Below are 19,151 nucleotides of genomic sequence, written 5' to 3'. Positions count from 1 at the left end.
AGCTTTTGTTTTGATACTCAACATGACCGCGGACACCGCCTCCTAGTGGTCTGCATGCACGTAGACGCGGACAACGACGCAGAAGTATAAATGAAAACAGACGCATAGCCTACGGCGCAGAGGCTCCGGCGTAGGTCTGACGCTGAAGTATAAATCAGCCTTTACAGCACGAAATAAACATAACTAAACATCTAAAAGGTATGTTAAAATATACAGTACAACTTAGTGAAATCCGTATCATGTCTCGTGTAATAGCTCAATCAGTGTTTCAAACTCGGAAAAACGTTAATAAAACAGCTTGTAAACAATGTCACGTAACGTCACGTTTGCCTCAGAAAAACATATTCAGTGACCATAAACTCATTAGTCAGCTAGAAAATGAACTCTAGAAAGCAACATTCTGATAAATATAGCGATGCACCGTTACATATATTCATTATAATTTTTAATGTTCTTCAATATTTAATGCATGTTTGAATAAATCAGTTATAACAGCCGCGATTTAAATGTTTATATTTCAAAAAAATGAATTGGAGTATATGATTATGTAATTCTAAACTTTATTTATAATTAAAACATCATTGAGTGTAATTTAAGTGTTTGTATATAAATAAGTTAGTTTAATTTAACCTTCAATATTATTATAGTAGCACCAACTGACTTAACGTGTGTAGTTTACAGCATTAGTTGAGAGATTTTTTTCCTCTAGAAAATTTGCCATGTACTATAACTGAAATACTACATCCAAAATATCGAATCGAATCAAAATCGTAATCAAATCGAAAGCATGCGAGTAGCAATTGAATCGAATCATGAAAATTGTGTCAATACCCAGCCCTAGTAACAACTCAACTTTTTCTCAAATATGGCTGTTTTGAATGGAAAATATGCAAAATTGATTAAAATATTATGGAAAATATGCAAATTGATTCAAATATTATTTGCAAATAGTTCAAAATGATTATTTCTTAACTAAAATTAGTTAGTTATGGCCTTGAGACACACAGAAAGTCAAAGACAGACAGATGAACAGAAATAAAAGACATTTATAGAAAGAGACAAAATATTATATATAGATAGACAGACCAACAGCTACACAGACAGTCCAATAATGAATAAGACAGAAGACAGATAGACAGACCCAGACTGAATCCACTAAGATCAAACAGCACACACTTTCTCATCTCCTGGCTGTATTTCAGCTCTTCACACACACTGACTTGTTTGCAGGCGTCAGATTTATGCGAGCGCGCGGGAGGGCCTGGGAAAATTAGAATATGATTAATACCGCAACATTACTGCGCCGCAACAGGTAATAACGGCACATCCGCTCTCCTTCACTGACTGCGCACAACCGTCGATAATTGACTCATTTATCACCGCGAGTGAGGAAGAGCGCAGAGGATGATGGGCGTGGGGTGCTGGTGGGGAGGGGGTTGGGTGCGGGAAATGAGAGAGTGTGATAGAGGGAGCTGTGGAGGATTAAATTCATTCCCCTGCTAGAATTTATTACACTGGAATTGCCTCACTGCAAAAGTCACCCCCGTCGCAGGATTTCCGAGAACTGACAAATCTATCGGTGCGCGTTTCGCTGAGACCGTCTCTGCTTATTTATTTATTTCCCATCTCGCCTGAATGAGTTGGCCTCAATTATGCGATGCGGTGAAGACATCGCTCCCTTGTGCAAAATCGTGGGGGAAGTTGGAGAAAACAGCATGACAGCTCCAAATATTGTCAGGTTCATTGGATAAAGATGCTATATCTGTTTTCAGGCTTATATTTACATAGTTGCGAGATTTAAATATGATCATTTAAATTCTGCAATGTCTCCCACGTGGAAAAACGCAGCTGAGAGTTCAGCGTGCCGTGAGGCTGGAGTGGATTTATAGGGGTAAATCAAGGCTAATGTGGAATTAAACTTCAGAAGGTCAAATCCGTTAAACGCAGGCACGACACCTCAACAAGTAATAAACAACACAATCTGGAAGGTTCTGCCAGTCCAAACAAATGACTGATTATAGGTTGTTCCATCCCTTACAACAATTTATCATGGTAACTTAGCTTTAGCCACCATTGTCATCAATGAAAGATCTTAATGTCAAAGAATTAAAAAAGATTGTTTAAAGGAGATCCCATCTTTAATTATTAGTGGTGCATCTATCATGGTGTTTGAATGGTTAAATGTGATCAAAAATTAGTAAATATAGGTAATAAGTGTAAGTCAAAGAGGAGGAGGCACTGAGCATTTAATGTCAAAACAATATTAAAAATTCTACACTACCTTATCTAAACTTAAAGACGAAAGCACTAAAGAGTAAAATAAATCAAATTAAAGGATTAGTTCACTTTCAAATGAAAATTACCCCAAGCTTTACTCACCCTCAAGCCATCCTAGGTGAATATGACTTTCTTCTTTCTGCTGAACACAATCTGAAATATATTAATAAATATCCTGACGCATTCAAGCTTTATAATGGCTGAGAGCAATACCAGCATGCATTAAGCTGAAGAAAGTGCCTCCTTCATGAATGTACTCCACATGGCTCCGGGGGGTTAATAAATGCCTTCTGAAGTGAAGTGATGTGTTTGTGTTAAAAACAATATCCATATTTAACTAGTTATGAAGTGAAATATCTAGCTTCTGCCAGACCGCCTTCCATATTCAACTTACGAAGAAAACGGAACTGGCGTCATAACTGAAAATGTAAGCTTTTTGAACTGCGAGAGTTTTACACTTTCTTCGTAAGTTGAATACGGAATGCGGTCTGGCGAAAGCTAGATATTTTACTTCATAACTTGTTATATATGGATTTTATTAACCCCCGGAGCCGTGTGGAGTACATTTATGATGGATGGATGGATGTGGATGGAGCCACTTTCTTCAGCTTCATACCTGTTGGATTCGCTCACTGCCATTATAAAGCTCAGATGTGTCAGGATATTTATTAATGTATCTCAGATTGTGTTCATCAGAAAGAAGAAAGTCATATACACCTAGGATGGCTTGAGGGTTAGTAAAGCTTGGGGTAATTTTCATTTGAAAGTAAACAAATCCTTTAAATGTTAATGTATGTAAATGTAAAATTCACATTAAATGAGCATTAGATGACCAATATAATCTAATAGTAAAATTATGCATAAATTAAATGTAAAAATAGTAACTCCCCTATGCTTTTGGTGAGAAAATGAGACGACCAAATTAATGCAAGAAAAGCCTAAACTAATATGAAATTAAGGCACAAACAACAGCTAAATATTCCCACCCTTAATTACGAAACATCAAAACCATGCAACAAGAAAGGTGGATAAAAAGAAGGTAACTTTCTTTCCCTGACAGCTGATTAGATGATCATTGGAATGGGCAATAAATCTGCAGGCTGTCTCCTGCCAGCAAAGCACCATTACTTCACTATATACACACACACACAAGCTAACTGCACTTTTAATCACACCACAACAGAGTGAATTTATAATGATGACTCAAAGTGAAGCATCTGAATGAGAAGTTTGAGTGAAAAAGCAAATATTCAGTCTGACGGTAAGGAGTATCAGTCCAATTAGAGAAAGTAAGGACACTTCCTCACAGATCTCATCCTCATTTGCCATGCCTGTGCCTCATTAGTAAAAGCCCTTGTGTCTTCTGTATTCTCATAGTGCTTTTTCATCTCTCTGCTTAAAGTGCACGCACACATAGTGATTAGTTAGTGAAATAGTCCAGTTCAGAGCTAAATTAAACCCCATTACTGCCTGAGAGAGGATTGATGAAGGTTTTGCCTTTGTGGCAAATTTGCATTTGCGGCACACACAAACTCATACACTCTTTGAAGCCTGAAACGTGCGCTAGAGCATGAAGACAAATACATTTTATGCTTTGTTGTGTTGAGAAATCGCAGATTCATAAAGCAACATACTACATGTTGCATTCTCTGCATTACCACAGGGGGTGCTAATGGTTAGTTTTCTTCTTCAGGTCAACAACTGTCATTAGTGGAACAACAGTTTGAAGAGAATACTGCTGAACAAGTTGATTAAGGTTAATCATGTAACAGTATAATGGTGTATATGATTAGCTACCTACCTGAACAACGTTGAATTAAGATATTTTTGATGTAGTGTGAGAGGTTTCTGACCCTCCATAAAGATCCAATGCAACTACCCCCCCAAGGTCCAGAAAGGTAGTAAAGATGTCATTATAATACTCCATGTGACTCCAGTGTTTTCTTTGTGCAAAAAATAAAAATAAAATTTACCACTTTATTTACAAAATAATATTATCCAAAGCATGTTCATGCAACAATGTCAGCTCTCGCGTGAACACAAAATGCATACGTCGTGACGCTCTCGTGAACACTTGCGAAATGTGCATTGAGTTGACGCGCAAGTCTGAACAACACGCATGCGCTGTGCAGCTCTCGTGAATGCGCATTGCAGATCTATTTTTGTAGGTAAAGTGGTAAATTGTTTTTTTGCGTAAACAAAGCACTCGTGTCACTTCATAAAATTGAGGTTAAACCACTGGAGTCACATGTTAAAGGCGCTCTAAGCGATTCTGAGCGGAGTAACTTCCTGTTGACGTTCGAAGTGTTGTTAAACAAAACAGAGGCTAGCTAGACCCTCCCTCCTACTCCTCCTGGTCCTCCCCTCCGTGCTTCCTGAAACAGTCATGAACGCGCATTTAAAATGTAAGTAGCTTGCGTATTGACGCTGCTTTTCGTTATTGGCTGGAGCATGTTTATTATGTTAAGTGGTCCAGGCTGCACCAGTTTGTTTTTATTGCAGTTTTCGGAGCTTGTGGCGACTACAGAGACCACGTTTTTTACAGTGTGTTCAGGGGACAGGCAGCTAGCGCATAGTGAGGAGATGTTTGCGGTATGTGACAAAAAAAAAAAATTGAGCCTAAAAATGCGTCAAATCGCTTAGAGCGCCTTTAATGATGTCATTCCTACCTTTCTGGACCTTGAAAGTGGCAGTTGCGTTGGATCACTATGGATGGAAAGAAAGCTCTCAGACTTCATCAAAAAGATCTTAATTTGTGTTCCGAAGGTCTTACTGATGTGGAACAACATGAGGGTGAGTAATAAATGACAGAATTTTCATTTTTTGAGTGAAGTAACCTTTTAATGCGTACTTATGTATTGTATGCCAATAGCCTTACACTAAGGTGGCAAAATGTAAATGGTATAAAACAAGGCTGTGACCATATTATTTCACATGCTGGAAACCAAAAAAAATAAATAAATAAATCTATCGATACAAGTATATAGCAAACATTCCTGATGAAATACTCTGTCAGACACACACCGACATTAAAGCGCAATTGCGAACCAAACCACCCACCACAAACACATGCACTTAAATACACACGCGCTCGATGGGGGAATGCCGGGCCACACACATACAGATGTATCCAGCAAAGCAGGCCTAAACCACAAACCCCAGACTACATCATAAAGATGCCTAGAATCCACTAAAAAGTCCACTCTGTCTAGGCACAATGAAGATATCATGGGTATCAGCGCAAAGCTGTTTCTGTGCGGGTGGCTGTCTGTGGGTTGGTTGTCTTCATGTCTGAGCCATTGCAAACCCAGAGGACACATTAGCAAGGTAGGTGAGCTTGTGTGTTCTGAAAAGGGCTGGGCAAAGCAAAAACTACTGTAATGAGAACCTCCGGTCTAAAGCCCTCCTGTCTGCTGATTAGAGGCCTTCTACACAAAAAACACCCAAACCTAAGCACACAATCAAGAACATGCAGAGACATACGCAAAACATGTGCAGTGCTGCAAGCAACTCAGCATGGTTACACCATATGAAGCAGCTCTCTTTGTTATACAGTTCCTGCCCAGTTCACATTTCCTGCCGGACTTTGCGCTGTAACCTGACCTCGGCCTAAGTGTGTTTCTCACATAGACCAGTGCCCACACACAAACACACCTCTTCCCAGCTCATCTTGCCAAATCTCTTTAGCTCTTTCCTGTCCTTTAATCCAACACCAATCAGCCTCCAGACACAAATTACAAGAACTAAAATTAAAATCTAAGCCACGCCACGTATAGCCAAGAGCTGTCTGTGCCTGTCTGGCGCGTCCCGTGTGTGCCTGCCACGTTCTACCTGGAGCGGGACCAGCTCAGTGGCAGGAGAATGCTTATGGGAAATGCCGCGTCTGAAACACCATGGGAAGGCCGCTGCTAATCTTGTTGCCTAACCTAATGGAGGTTTGCAATTTTTAGACTTTACATTGTAATGCTTAGTAAAGTGCTATTCAGGGGGTAATTACAGTGCTAGTAAGAAATTTAAAATCAAACTGTAAAATCACCCATTGACTTGAAGTCACAGTTTGACATTCAAATTATAATGCTGCCTTTGTCATGTTGGAATGATGGTATTTACGAGATAAGCATAAATTAACAATACTGGCTGTAATTACCAGTGGGGAAACTCTGGATTTTCTTAGAAGCCAGTCTTTGAGTTGGGGGCACATCAATTAATGGCAGAAGCTTAGGTATTGGTATTGATCTTAATTGTTCATTTTGAGGTTTAGTATTTGTGTACCATTGATGAAAAATAGTGATAAAGCTTGTCAGAAAAATTCTACTCTTTTAGCTGAATTGTGAGGTATCAGCCTTGTACATCCAATCTCCATTTCCCATCACGTTCTGTGGCAGCATTAGAATGAAACAAAAGCATTAATTGCACACCTAATGCACATGTTTTGCTCTTCATTTTGTGCACTGACTAGAAAATCTGGCTGGAGGAAATTAAACAAAGAAGGAAATTAACCACATTGTCCATTTCATTTGGACCCAAATCACATTGAAAATTAAAACTAATATCCAATTACAAACTCCCACAGCATAACTTTCATAAATCATGCGACTCTAGTATTTGCATACAGTACTGATTGTCGTGAAACACAAATGTAGTTCATGATTCCTTGAGCAAAGTATTCAACTTATGTTGAAATGCTCTAATGATAATAAACGCCCAACAAATGAAACCAAGAAACGGCTCCCACTCTAATTTGATAAGTGTGCAGGTGTTTGGCCCTCTGCGTCAGGCTTGAGCCAGATTCATTAGATATTCGAGCACCAGCTAACTGCGAAAACCAAGAGCAGATGATCAACTCTTAAAATCTGATTCGGAGACCAATACAGAGTCACATGAGAGTGGTATTAACTATTACTTTAGAAAGGTGCACAAAATAACTGCTTAGCTGTTGGCTTCCAGGAAAGATTTTGAGAAAATACAGCCATAAATATCCAGGCTGATATACGTGTAAAACCTGCAGCCATCAGAAGGGCTGAACTCTGTTTGTACAGAGGATTTTTGAGCTTATTTGACTGAACTTTGAAGGCGGGAACAGAAGAGACCCAACAATAGGAATGTGGGGACTGGGTGGATTTGCCGATTCTGGCATGAGGAATCAAAGCTGTAGCCGTGTGAAGGCTTGCCAGTAATAAGGAGGGGTGTGCAAGTGTGCAGAGGGGGCATGGACTACCGTACCAAAGAGAGGATGCCAGCACCTACCAGAAATCACACACGGGTCATGCCTGGTCTGGCCACATTCCTGAGCCTCAGAGTGCACATAAAACAAACCCACAGAACCAAGTTGCATGTGTGTAAAGCAGTGGGCCTTCCCCTTTTAGAAGCTACAGCAAGGGATTTCTTTTGAATACTAACAAAATTCTAAGCCACTAAATTAGCTACCATCAGAATTGATGGTAGCTAATTTAGTGGTTTGCTGGTGTCGAACAGAGGTGTCCAATCTTGCTCCTGGAGGGCCACCTTTTTGCAGAGTTAAGCTCTAACCTCCCTGGAATTTTCCCTGTAATCCAGAAGATCTTGATTAGCTGGTTCAGGTGTGTTTAACAATGATTGGAACTATACTCTGCAAGAAAACATCCCTCCAGGAGCAGGATTGGACACCCCTGGTGCAGATTGGTCGTTTAGATGGACAGGCAGAAGTCAATCATCTTTGTCAAGCAGCTACCATGTTCCAAAAAGCAACCTGACCGCCGTAACCACTGACATTTTAACCTTTCTTCATAGCCTTCTTCCTACAATTACATTCTGCAAAGACATTCTCCCATGGGTTGACAAAATTACAGGCTTGGAAAAATGTTTTCCGATAATATTGACAGTGAACATCTTAGAACTTAGCGAGTATGTATTAGCAAGGGGGTTGTACCTGTGATACTGTGTCTGCAGGAACTGGAACTCCTCCTTTATGCGGTCCAGAGTCTCAGGGTAAGTGAGTTTCAGAGGTTGGGTTGACCCCGATGCTGCAGCGACTGCGGCTGCTGCTGCAGCAGCTGAAGCCGAGGACCCAGGGGGTGGTTGCAAAGGTGCCTATGGGTGGGAGGAAGTAGGTTTAGCATCTGAAACTTAAACAGTTTTTTTTTTTTTTTTTTAAAAAGGTACACTTAAAGCTAACTTCTGGCAACTGCAAAAGACTCTGTCCTAACACATAGACCTGGAGCCAATAATTGTTTCATCACTTGTAATGAAACCCGACATAAAACAGTGCCATTTTGCATTCTCCAAAAATCAGACGATTTACAGAACTGATGAGAATCATTCAGTGTGAATATGATTTGAGGAACTCATTGCATAGAGGTCTGTGAGCAAGATAAAGAGTGCTGTGCACAAGGCAGAAATGAAGGACACTGATGAAAGACAAGCTCCCCAGAACAAGAGATAAAGCAATGAAAGAATGAGAGAGGATGGGGGTTGGGGTAGTTCCATGACATAGGCTCCATTGTAAAAGGATAAAGCATTACAGACAGATGCATGTCTATATCACAGTGGTTGTGTGCTGGGATGTGGGACTGGGGTGGGGTTCATGTTCACTGCTAGAATTAAGACATTTGTTTAAAATTAAGCATGGATTAGAAGAGGGCGCAAGAAAGAGGACCCCATCAGCATGGGACCCCACCAAGCTAGCTGAAATCCACTGGCAATTAGGAGCTTGGCCTCAGGTTTGTCTTAGGCAGACAAAAGCCTACGTGCCGTACAGTAAGGCCTGTCCATCCATCTATCTGTCTCCAAGCACCTCTGCTGATGAAGGTCCTCGAGCTCACAACTGCGCCTCATAGGGGTTCTCACACTTCTCACGGGAAACTCTTTTTCTAATGAGCTAAAAGAGGGTAAAAACTGCCAAAAGGGACATGATTGATCAAATGTGAAAGTGCATAAAGCCCCATTACTTCAATTAACATGGAGCATGGTTTTGACGGTAGTCGCATTTACTGCCAAACACTTGAGCGGCTAACCGTTGGCAAAGTGTCATAGGTTGTTATGAGTGTATGTGTGACCTGCATTAACACAGGAACGGTCTTGACCTAGCCAAGAATTACTGAAAAAAAGAAAACAGTACATGAACAGTTGAAGCTTAAAGCTCATCTTGGAGGGATGGGGACAGATGTAGCTGCAAATATCAAATAGGGGGTGGAGGGTGTCTGTGGGTAAAAGGGGTCACCCTGTGTCAGGGCAGCAGGCTTGGAGTACTAAGGGGGGATGTTTGAGGGGGGGGCTGGACCCGAACTACACAGGGAGAATGGAGCTTCTCGGCCTTTAGCTCATGGGAGACACGGCGCATTGTTAGAGTCTCTAACGAGCTCCTCTCTCCAGCCCTGCATTTCAATCTGCTGTCCAGATCCCCAGGCTCTCACAGCTCCAGCCTAGCAGGGAGCACACACACACTACAATTACTTCTCACAGGCCAAAGAAAAGAGTCTGGAGAACAAGAGGAAGGCCATTTGACGGGGGGGGAGGCGGGAAGAAGGGGGATTGACACTTGGCTCTATTCCCTTCTTCCCCTTTATCTCCTCTCTCTACCCCACCCAGCCTCTCACTCTGATATTCACCTCTTTTTATTGAATTTTGCGTACAGGTGCAAAGAGACTTCCGGAAGAAAGAAAAAAGGAACGACAAAGAAAGCAGGCCTTTGCTGAAAGGCAGAGACCAAAGAGCCAGTCGCATGGAGCTTCTTGGAGACTGAATGTTCATTAATTAGACATTCAGTTTTCCGAAACCAGATTGTCACTACCTCTCAGAGGCCATTATTGTGGTTCTTTCTATGTGTCCAGTCTCAATATGGCAGCCATTTTGATTCAATGCTCTTATAACCTGCTTCTCAGGCTAAATCGCCTTGCAAATCCTCTGTGCAACTTTCCTTGGTGGTTGTCACAATAAATGGCTCACTTGACCTTGACAGTTTCACAACAAGGTTTTAACCTGGCAGGACATAATCAGCATTGTTGGCCACTCTTGTCTTAGCGTGAGTCACAGTCACAGAAATCTGTATTTTGGCAAAACTCTGAATACCCAAGTTGACTGAACTGTTTAAAACCTCTTATGCCATGCTAACAGGTCACACAAGAAAAGGGTGTCTTGAGGCAGCAGTGACTTCAATCAAGGCTAAATTCTCTCTTTATGATTTTAAATAGTGAAGAATAACAATGTTCTCACATGACCCTTAGAAAGGAATAGCTCAGGATAAAGATGGGAGTCTGCTGGAAATTATAGCTTGAGCTGACTAGATACTATGAAAAGCCTAGTATAGACATTATAGGCATGTCCAAGTCCATTTCTTTACCACACTCACAATGAGTCTTGGAAAATGTGTGTGTGCATGCAATGTTTTCATTTCTTTTCCTCTAATTACATTGTGTGTTGATGTGTTGCATCAACCCATAATGATCTCCCAAATCCCCCTACCCACCCACTTACTAAGACAAAATGTAGAAGACTAAAGAGACTGCTAAACACTACAAACAATCATACACAGAGAGAGAACTGCTGCTTCTGTGTCCACTGAGCTGTCCAAACCACAGCTTCTTTCCTTCTGTCAGAGGTCTGGCTGAGGGACCTACAAGACTCCCACATGGCCTACATCTGAGAATTGCTACACAGCCTGTGAAATGCTGCGGCCGGCCATGATGACCGACATCGCAAAACCTGTCAACACGGTTGCCTAACCTTTGATAAAGCTGTTTCTCTTTTCACACACAAATCACTTGGAAAGAACAGACCATGTGCTTGACGTTTCCATTCCCAGAGTATTGCTACAGAGCCCAATTTGGAATTCTCCAAAGTTTCTAAATCTTTAAGATCACAGTGTAAATTATAACTGTGCTTTAAAAACAGTTGTATATTCTCTTTAGGTGTCTTTTCATGGTAGTCTCCCCAAGTGAAGTTTCTGAGAACCAGCAACCCCACTAATTATATCATCAAAAAAAAAAAAAAAAATCATAAACATCCACCCTAAGAAATGGAGTGGAGACAGGCTAAAAATAATTGGAATGGACTTTCTGCATCTCTGAACCATTTGAAGAAGTAGCTCTTTTTAGGTGTACATACAAATCCAAGGAACTAGGCGATGCTTTCTGCAGCAACGTTTGAAGTTCAGGCATTGCATATGAAATCTTTTGACTACAGTGTCAACAACCAGCAGGCATTTGCATTTTAAAGAACCTCCCCAGGAACCTGACCTAGGCGCAGCCTTGTTTCATTGATTCCGTACTCTACGGCAGCATGGAGCTTTAAGGAATGCCCCAGTAATCCCTTACTTAGACGGGGGAGGGGACATGGTGTGTAGTATGGTGCCAGGCACCTGTTTCATTAACATCACACATCTTTTCTCTACCCTCTCCGCAAGCTCGTTATTCAAATTTCCCCGCTGTCAGGATACATTAGCAGCGCCGCGACGTTGGCTTGTCAGCTGTAGTAATTGCTGTAGGTGCTTCCTTTATGAGGTAACCCGCAGCCTGTTTGTTCTTTCGCTTTCAAGGAATTCCACACTTTCTTCCAATGACTTTTTCAAACCTGGCCCAAAATGCTTCACTTCATGGCTGAGGGTGCCAAGGCATGTGCCATGGCCGGAATGGGCCATGCCCTGATTTCTCTTGGATTCCTCTGGAAAAGAGAAAGCTGGAAGAAATTGGATCACCGTCAGGGAGGAATACTGAGAAATACCTCACATAGGAAGGATAGTAGTGCTCCTCTGTTGGAGACATCTTGGCTGGAGCAGATCCCTCCAGAAGACAGAATTAGAACCAATCGGCAGGTGTCAGTAGGCAATCGGTAGGAATTGCCCACTATTTCAAACTGGGAAATAAGAATTTACACTTGGTAGTCAAATTATATGCAATGTAATAATAAAAAGAAGTTGCTAATGATGAACATTGCATTCTCATCTGTAAACAATCTAGTTCGTAGTTTACTCAAACAGCAATATGAATACAGATGCAATTAATTTTCTCTCTTTTACCTGAATACAAAAACCTTATTTAGTCCCTTAAAAGATATGACTCTCCCTATTAGCCATAAGTTAAACTGTGTACAACAACCACTTACTCTCTCATTCAGTGTTAAAAGCACTTTTAAAAACTGATGGACTGACTAATTAGCATGAAAATTGTTGTCTTGGTTAAGAGGTGAAATGAGAGATTTTTGACTGAAGCCATCCATTCATCAAACAAAAGGTTTTGTATTAAAATGCTTGTTTTAAGCAAGATGGTAATTTTTGCATGCGTTAACCTTTTTCACATGTTGAGGAATGTGTGGGTTGGTTCTGTCTGTTTCAACTACTTTATTTAATGCATGCGGCCTTTTTCCAGTTTCATCAAGATATATCCACTCATAATTGACTAAATGAAATGCCTGTGCCAAAGTAAATATTCTTTATATGGATACTAACAGGTTTTGTCTAGAAACTTAAAAACTATGACTTTGACTGAAGAACTGAAGTCTTGTCTTATTAAAACGACAAAACAGCTGCATCACATCCCAACCACCTTGTCATGTTTTAGGATGTTCAAGGTGAGCAGAAAGAGGCCATATTCAGAAGCAGCCGGGCACCCTGGAAAAACAGGTTGGACCGATCTTTCATTCTAAAGAGAAATAAGAAAAGCAACAAGCAACCTGGTCACTGCAGAGCAACATCTAAAAGGGGTGGAAAACCCAAATACTTCACCTATGTACCATGCATCTCCTTCAGATCACGAAATTGCACACCCCAGTGGAATCTAATTTCCATCCTTTAGGAAATGAATGTCAAAGCATTCTTAGGGAAGGTTGGGGGTGCTGGGGGAGGGGTGTATGGTGACTAGAGAAATCTCAGGAAGGATTTTAACACATAGTTTGATTCAATCAGTCCACTGTATTCAATAATAACTGACATTCATTAAATGGTCGTCGACCAATATGGGCTTTTCAACAGTCAATAATGCCAATATGATAACTAGAGAGCACAGTGACTGAGAAAACACCTGATATATACGTGATAAGCCACATACATTTTAGACATTTCAATATACACTGAAACCAAACAAACTTTTCTGACACAAGGGAGCTCTAATGCATCTATTAATTGGCCAAGAAGCACAACCAGACGATTACCATCACAATGGCCAAACACTCGGCCTAGTTGATATATCCATCACTGATACTGAAGTCTCATAGCTTTATGAGATGTTACATGATGCAAAATGAGCATACAAGAACAAATGTTTACTAAAAAGACCATAAAGTAAAAAAAATTAAGTCTAGAAGAACTGCTTCAAAGGGTGGTCAACATTGGAGGTTCATTCAGTACTGAAATCTGAAAATTTATGAAATTGAAACATATGAAAGGTGAATGTACTGTGGCACTCTTGAAATTACAGTAGCTGAAACTTACAGTAGTTGAAACATCAGAGATCTGCCTACAAGCTGTAAGGGGGTATAACAGTAACATAACGGTAAAGTAGTATCATTGATTTCATTGATTATCGAATTGGCTACCTTGAATAAACATACTAATTTAAAAGCACATTTAAGTCTGGTTTAATTTAATCTTGATGAGCAGCACTACTCGGCCAACTACAGTTTCACAATCCATGTGAACGTTTACCCTAAATGATGAGACAAAGGGTACAAACACACTTTGTTTTAGCCTATATGTGAAATGAACTAAAGCGCATTGCGCACCAAGCAGACGGTCATTTTACAGAGTAGTAAGGGCAACTTACCGGGGGTCGATTCTGGGGAAACATGGTGAATAACGGGGTTGTGGCGGTTTGAGGGTCTTCTGTTTCGGTCTTGTGTTAAACGTTGTTTCAGAAGAGTTTGCACCTTTGGCGGCTCTCAGAAGAACATTTGGCCCTGTTTCGGCGACGCCAGGCTCGGCTCGCGCATTCCTCGCTCAATACTCCCTTTGTTCTGCTTTATCGCGCGATATAAGATGCGCCCAGTCCGGTATCGAGTCCCTCAATGCGACGCACCTCGAAATATCAGAATGCACGCGCTCGGCCTTCAGAGCTCCCCCGCCCTTGATGTGTTTTACTGATGAAAATAATAAAGAAACCGAGTGGATGGCCAGCTATCGTGCTCCCAAGACGCGACACTCTACGCAGCCGCAGCTTCTTTTGTCTGCTTCTCTCTCCCTCTCTCTCTCTCCCTCTCTCTCCTCATCCGCTCCTTCCTTTCGATCCTCAGCTGTTTTTCAATGGGACATGCGAGTTGTTTTCTTCAAGAGAAACGCATGCCCCCCTGTGCTAAAAGAGAGGGGGTTTGGCTTGTGGTAACCAGAAGCAAAGGGTTAAATTCTCAAGTTACACTCATTTTAGGCTGCGGTAGGAGTAGGAACCCATACGACTCATGGATTGATCTGTTCAGTGCTGTATTTGTTTATGTATGTGGGTCAATGACAAATAAGGATGTCTGAGATGATTGAAAGGAGAAATCGTTTAAAAATTTGTTTGTGATCTTTGTGTTTATGTTGGTTGAATACATTCTTGAAGTATTTATATCATTTTTCTACAAATATTCTGATTTAATGACTTCAAAAATGTCAAGTAGTGTAACCATCACTAAAATACCTGAGTAGACACAACCTAATCACGTTTTTAAAGGAAACATATTTTTATTTATGAATTTCAGGACATCCTTTGGGTTACTCCGTTTGAAAAGAACAAAATTTGCACTTTTATAGAAAAGTCTGTGGTAAAAAAAATCGTTTTTTTTATGACTTTGACACAGTAAGGTTTTGTTGTCACATGACAACAAAATGGCTACCTGCATATTGGTTACACACCACACTAACCTTGATTTGGCAGACAAACGTTTTTCAAATATTAATAATTGTGTTTGCTTCAATGCTCTATAAATAAAGTGGTTACTAAACTGTCAACATTTCTTCTTTTTTTCATGAATTTAAACTTTATAATGAGACTTTAGTTATTTGTGATGATTACACCACCTACACATTTATATACATATTGAAATATAAAAACTTCATCAAATGATAGGTCATTATCTGTATATATGGCATGACATATTTTAGTACAATAATTTAAAATACAAAATAGATGCCAACGTAGTGTTTTAGCCAATATATTGACAATGATGATTAAAATAAAATCTCATCTGCACAAAAGTCATATTTTGAAATGTGGTTTAAATATAGCAGCCCATCTCTATTCACGCGTTCTCTTCACATTGTCTAATTTTATGCACAGGACTTCGATTGAAAAATAAGGGTGCAGCTAAATGTACAATGATTGAATGAAATCTCCACGTGGGGTTTGACCCAGCCACAATCAACACTGGCTGTGATAGCCAATCAGCGCTGAGAGCGCCCCACGTGGGGTACGCTGACCGCTCGTTGATTGGTGCGCGTCACAATTATAGAACCCCAAACGTCAGTCAGGCGCTCAGAGAGACCAAGAAAACCATTTAACCCTTTCGGTGCGTGCGGTGGAGACATTTGAATTCAAATTCCTTTTGTGATGTAAAATAGTTTTTTTTAGCCTCTTTTATTACTTTAAATCGCTTTGCATTGTTTCAGGGCGCCCACAATGAAATCCCACGGCTAGTGGTTTAAAACGAGGGCCTATTTCCTATGTAAATCACTTTTTGTTTAGGCCACCAGTCTCTTCATCTGTTTATGAAATATCTTGATTTGAAGATTCCTAAGATAGTACGTCCAGCATTTTGATCTTTGATCACGAAGACACATGAAACATCCCTTTGCAATAAAGATAAAATGCTCCAGGGGAGCAATAAGAACCAGTGTGTGACCTAAATCAAATCTCTTGTGTGCTTTGCTCTGGGTCAGGGAATACAGCTTAATATCCTCACTAAGGTATTATCACCAAGGAATCTGCATGGAATATCTTGGATAAATTGTTCAAATTTGCTTCTTTTTTTTCTTTTCTTTTTTTTTTGACAAAACAATATGAACGACAGCTATTTTCATGCACCGCTGTGACAAATAATCTAATACGTAAACTCCCTTTCGCTGTAAAGAAATGCAAAAACGCTGGAGACATTTATTAGTATTCCAGTGGCATGACCCCTTTAGCTGGGCTCATAATTAGAGAGGCAGATATTGAAAAAGCAATTTTCCCACTGTAGAAATCACTACCTGGCAGCAGTGCGGCTGAAAACAGAAAGAAGGGATGCGGAGGAGGAGAGAAAATAGAGGGAAGGAAGAGTGTAGAGGGATCTGCTTAAAAGAGAGATACAGATTTAGAGGATGTATGGGGACTGGAAGTGGGGAGGGGGGGGTCATTATTGCCATTTTTTCCCATGAATTTTAATGCACAGAGCAGGTCTCCTGGCCACTGCGGTCCATATGTATTGGAAACAGTCATAAGCGAGCCACATATTAGAGTCATGCTGCAGGACGTCTGATATATGATGTCTGGTGTGTGTGTGTGTTTGTGAACAGAGAGAAAAAGGAGCATTTTAAAGCTCAGATTTCACAAAAGTTTTACAAGCAACGGTCAATATCTCAATTTTTCAGATCAGACGAGAGAAGCTTTTAAACCATGTTTCCACCGGGGGCCAAGAAAACCGAACAAAAAGACATTTTTATCCCCTAAAATGTTTGACATTATTTATTCCAGAGACGTCCTTCACAAGTAACAAACTTGATCAATGATCTTCCCCTGTAATTCACTTTCACATGCAGCCCACACACAATTGCAACAACACAGATATGAGCCTTTTTGAAGGCTGAACAGAAAAAGACCAACTTGCTTTGTTACTGGGAAAATATGCTTTCAGCATTTAGAATTGCAGTAGGGAGGATATTTAAAGGGATAGTGCATCAAAACAACAACAACAAAACATCAGAATCTATAATAAACAAAAGGGGGAAATCAAGACTTTAAAACACACATGGCAACATACTCTTTATTTTAATGTTGTTTAAAAAAAATAAAAAATAAAATAAATTCAACAGAAGTTTCAATTTAATGACTCTAAAAATGTCATGTAGTGTAACCATCAAGTATAAAAGTATTTTCAGAGTTCATTATTTTCAAGAATGTTTTAAATATCTTTTTCTAGGTAAAACATATCACAAATTATTAATTAATAATTATCATTACATTTTGGAGAAGTCGAACCACCTGACATTTTACCACCTGTACTAACCTTGTCATAACAAAAAAGAAATTATCAGAAATGTTAAGAGACATATTGGCCTTGACAGTCAAGACTGACTTCAGTGGTCCTCCCTATGATATAATTTCCTGTTGTGTGAGGCTTTTTTCCATTATGATATCAGGACAGTTGTGCTATCCTGACATTTTGCTTTATACCTTCAAAAATATATATTCGTATTTTAAAGGATAAGTTCAATTCTGAATTAAAATTTCTTTAAAATTAAAATTTCTTACTCACCCCCACGTCATCCAAGATGTTCATGTCTTTCTTTCTTCAGCTGAAAAGAAATCAAGGTTTTTGAGGAAAACATTCCAGGATTATTCTCCTTATAGTGGACTTCAATAGACTCCAAACGGTTGAAGGTCAAAATGACAGTTTCAGTGCAGCTTCAAAAGGCTTTAAACGATACCAGACAAGGAAAATTAAAAATTTATATAGTTTTTAACCACAAATGCTCATCTTGCACTAGCTCTGAGATGCGCCACACATTACATAATCATGTCGGAAAGGTCACATGTGATCTAGGTGAAAGTACAGATCCAGTGTTTACAAAGTGAAAGCCAAAAGCCCTTTAAAAAAAAGGTAAAATAATGACAATTGTTGGACAATTTTGAAGTTGGAGGAGGAAATGAGATAGAGTTTTTTGCCCTATACCACGATACTTCCGCCTAAGTAATGTGCCTACGTACCTTTCCAATGTAATGTGCTGCACATCACAGAGCAGTATAAGGCAAGCATTTTTAGTTAAAAAGTATATAAATTCTTATTTTTGTTTTAGAAAATGACCGATCGTTTCGCTAGATAAGACCCTTATTCCTCGTCTGGAGCCCTTTGAAGCTGCACTGAAACTGTGATTTGGACCTTCAGCCTGTTGGTAACTGTTGAAGTCCACTATATGGAGAAAAATCCTGCAATGTTTTCCTCGAAAACCTTTTCTTTTCAGCTGAAGAAAGAAAGACATAAACATCTTGGATGACATGGGTTTGAGTAAATTATCAGGAAATTTTAATTTAATCCTTTAAAAAGATAGTTCACCCTCAAATTCTGTCATCATTGACTCACCCTCAAGTTGTTCCAAACCTGTATGAATTTCTTTCTTCTGCTGAACACAGAAGAAATTATTTTGAAGAATGTTGGTAACCAAACAGTTGATGGGCTCCATTGACTTCCATAGTACTTTCTTTCAGCTTTGGAACAACTTGAGTGTGAGTAAATGAAGACAGAATTTTTATTTTGGGGGGAACTATCCCTTCCACAAACACATGGCATTTGGTTTCCCCTTTCCTAACAACATACAGTTTCCATGGTGGATATATTGTTACACGCACTGGATTGCAAACATACCTGCACACATATATCAAACTGACAGCAGTTTCTTCACTTTCTCCAATTACAGAACTATATTTAGAGCAGAAATGGTCACTTATTCAGTGGCGAAGAGATAATTTGTCAGCATTTGTGTTGGTACTTTGCTCTCGATGCGACACTCGTAGTACTTGGCAAACTGCTTATGTAATTGTCGCAATATGTCCACTTAAAAGAATGCAGTCTTGATACAAGAAGGTACTTATATGAATATAAACTTCATCCACTTTCGGATAAACTCGACAGTCCAAGACTAAAGAAAGAAAAGGGGAAGTAAACAAAACGGAGCATGTATCAGCCTGCCAGAACTGAACTTAGAAAAATGAATGGATGAATGGTAATGAAGGTCTGCG

The 19,151-nt window shown here is 39.9% G+C and overlaps 1 protein-coding gene across 8 annotated transcripts in view; it reads right to left on the bottom strand.

Moving 5' to 3' along the window:
- The window catches only part of tle2a (TLE family member 2, transcriptional corepressor a), a 39,273-nt gene extending 24,645 nt beyond the window's left edge, over positions 1-14,628 (bottom strand). For 6 of the 8 annotated variants that reach the window (XM_048183070.1, XM_048183067.1, XM_048183068.1 and 3 more), the window contains exons 1-2: positions 14,010-14,628; positions 8,186-8,346 (exon numbers count right to left, since the gene is read on the bottom strand). In XM_048183070.1, the coding sequence (XP_048039027.1) occupies positions 8,186-8,346; positions 14,010-14,033 (185 nt within the window). In that variant the 5' untranslated portion in view covers positions 14,034-14,628. The remainder of the gene's footprint in view (positions 1-8,185; positions 8,347-14,009) is intronic. The other 2 variants (XM_048183066.1, XM_048183073.1) reach the window with 2 other exon arrangements.
- Positions 14,629-19,151: the final 4,523 nt, after the last annotated feature.

This window comes from Megalobrama amblycephala, linkage group LG2 (assembly GCF_018812025.1).
Source record: "Megalobrama amblycephala isolate DHTTF-2021 linkage group LG2, ASM1881202v1, whole genome shotgun sequence".
Lineage (NCBI taxonomy): Eukaryota > Metazoa > Chordata > Actinopteri > Cypriniformes > Xenocyprididae > Megalobrama > Megalobrama amblycephala.
The sequence above is the reverse complement of the archived record's forward strand: the minus strand, read 5'-3'. Positions and strand labels throughout refer to the sequence as shown.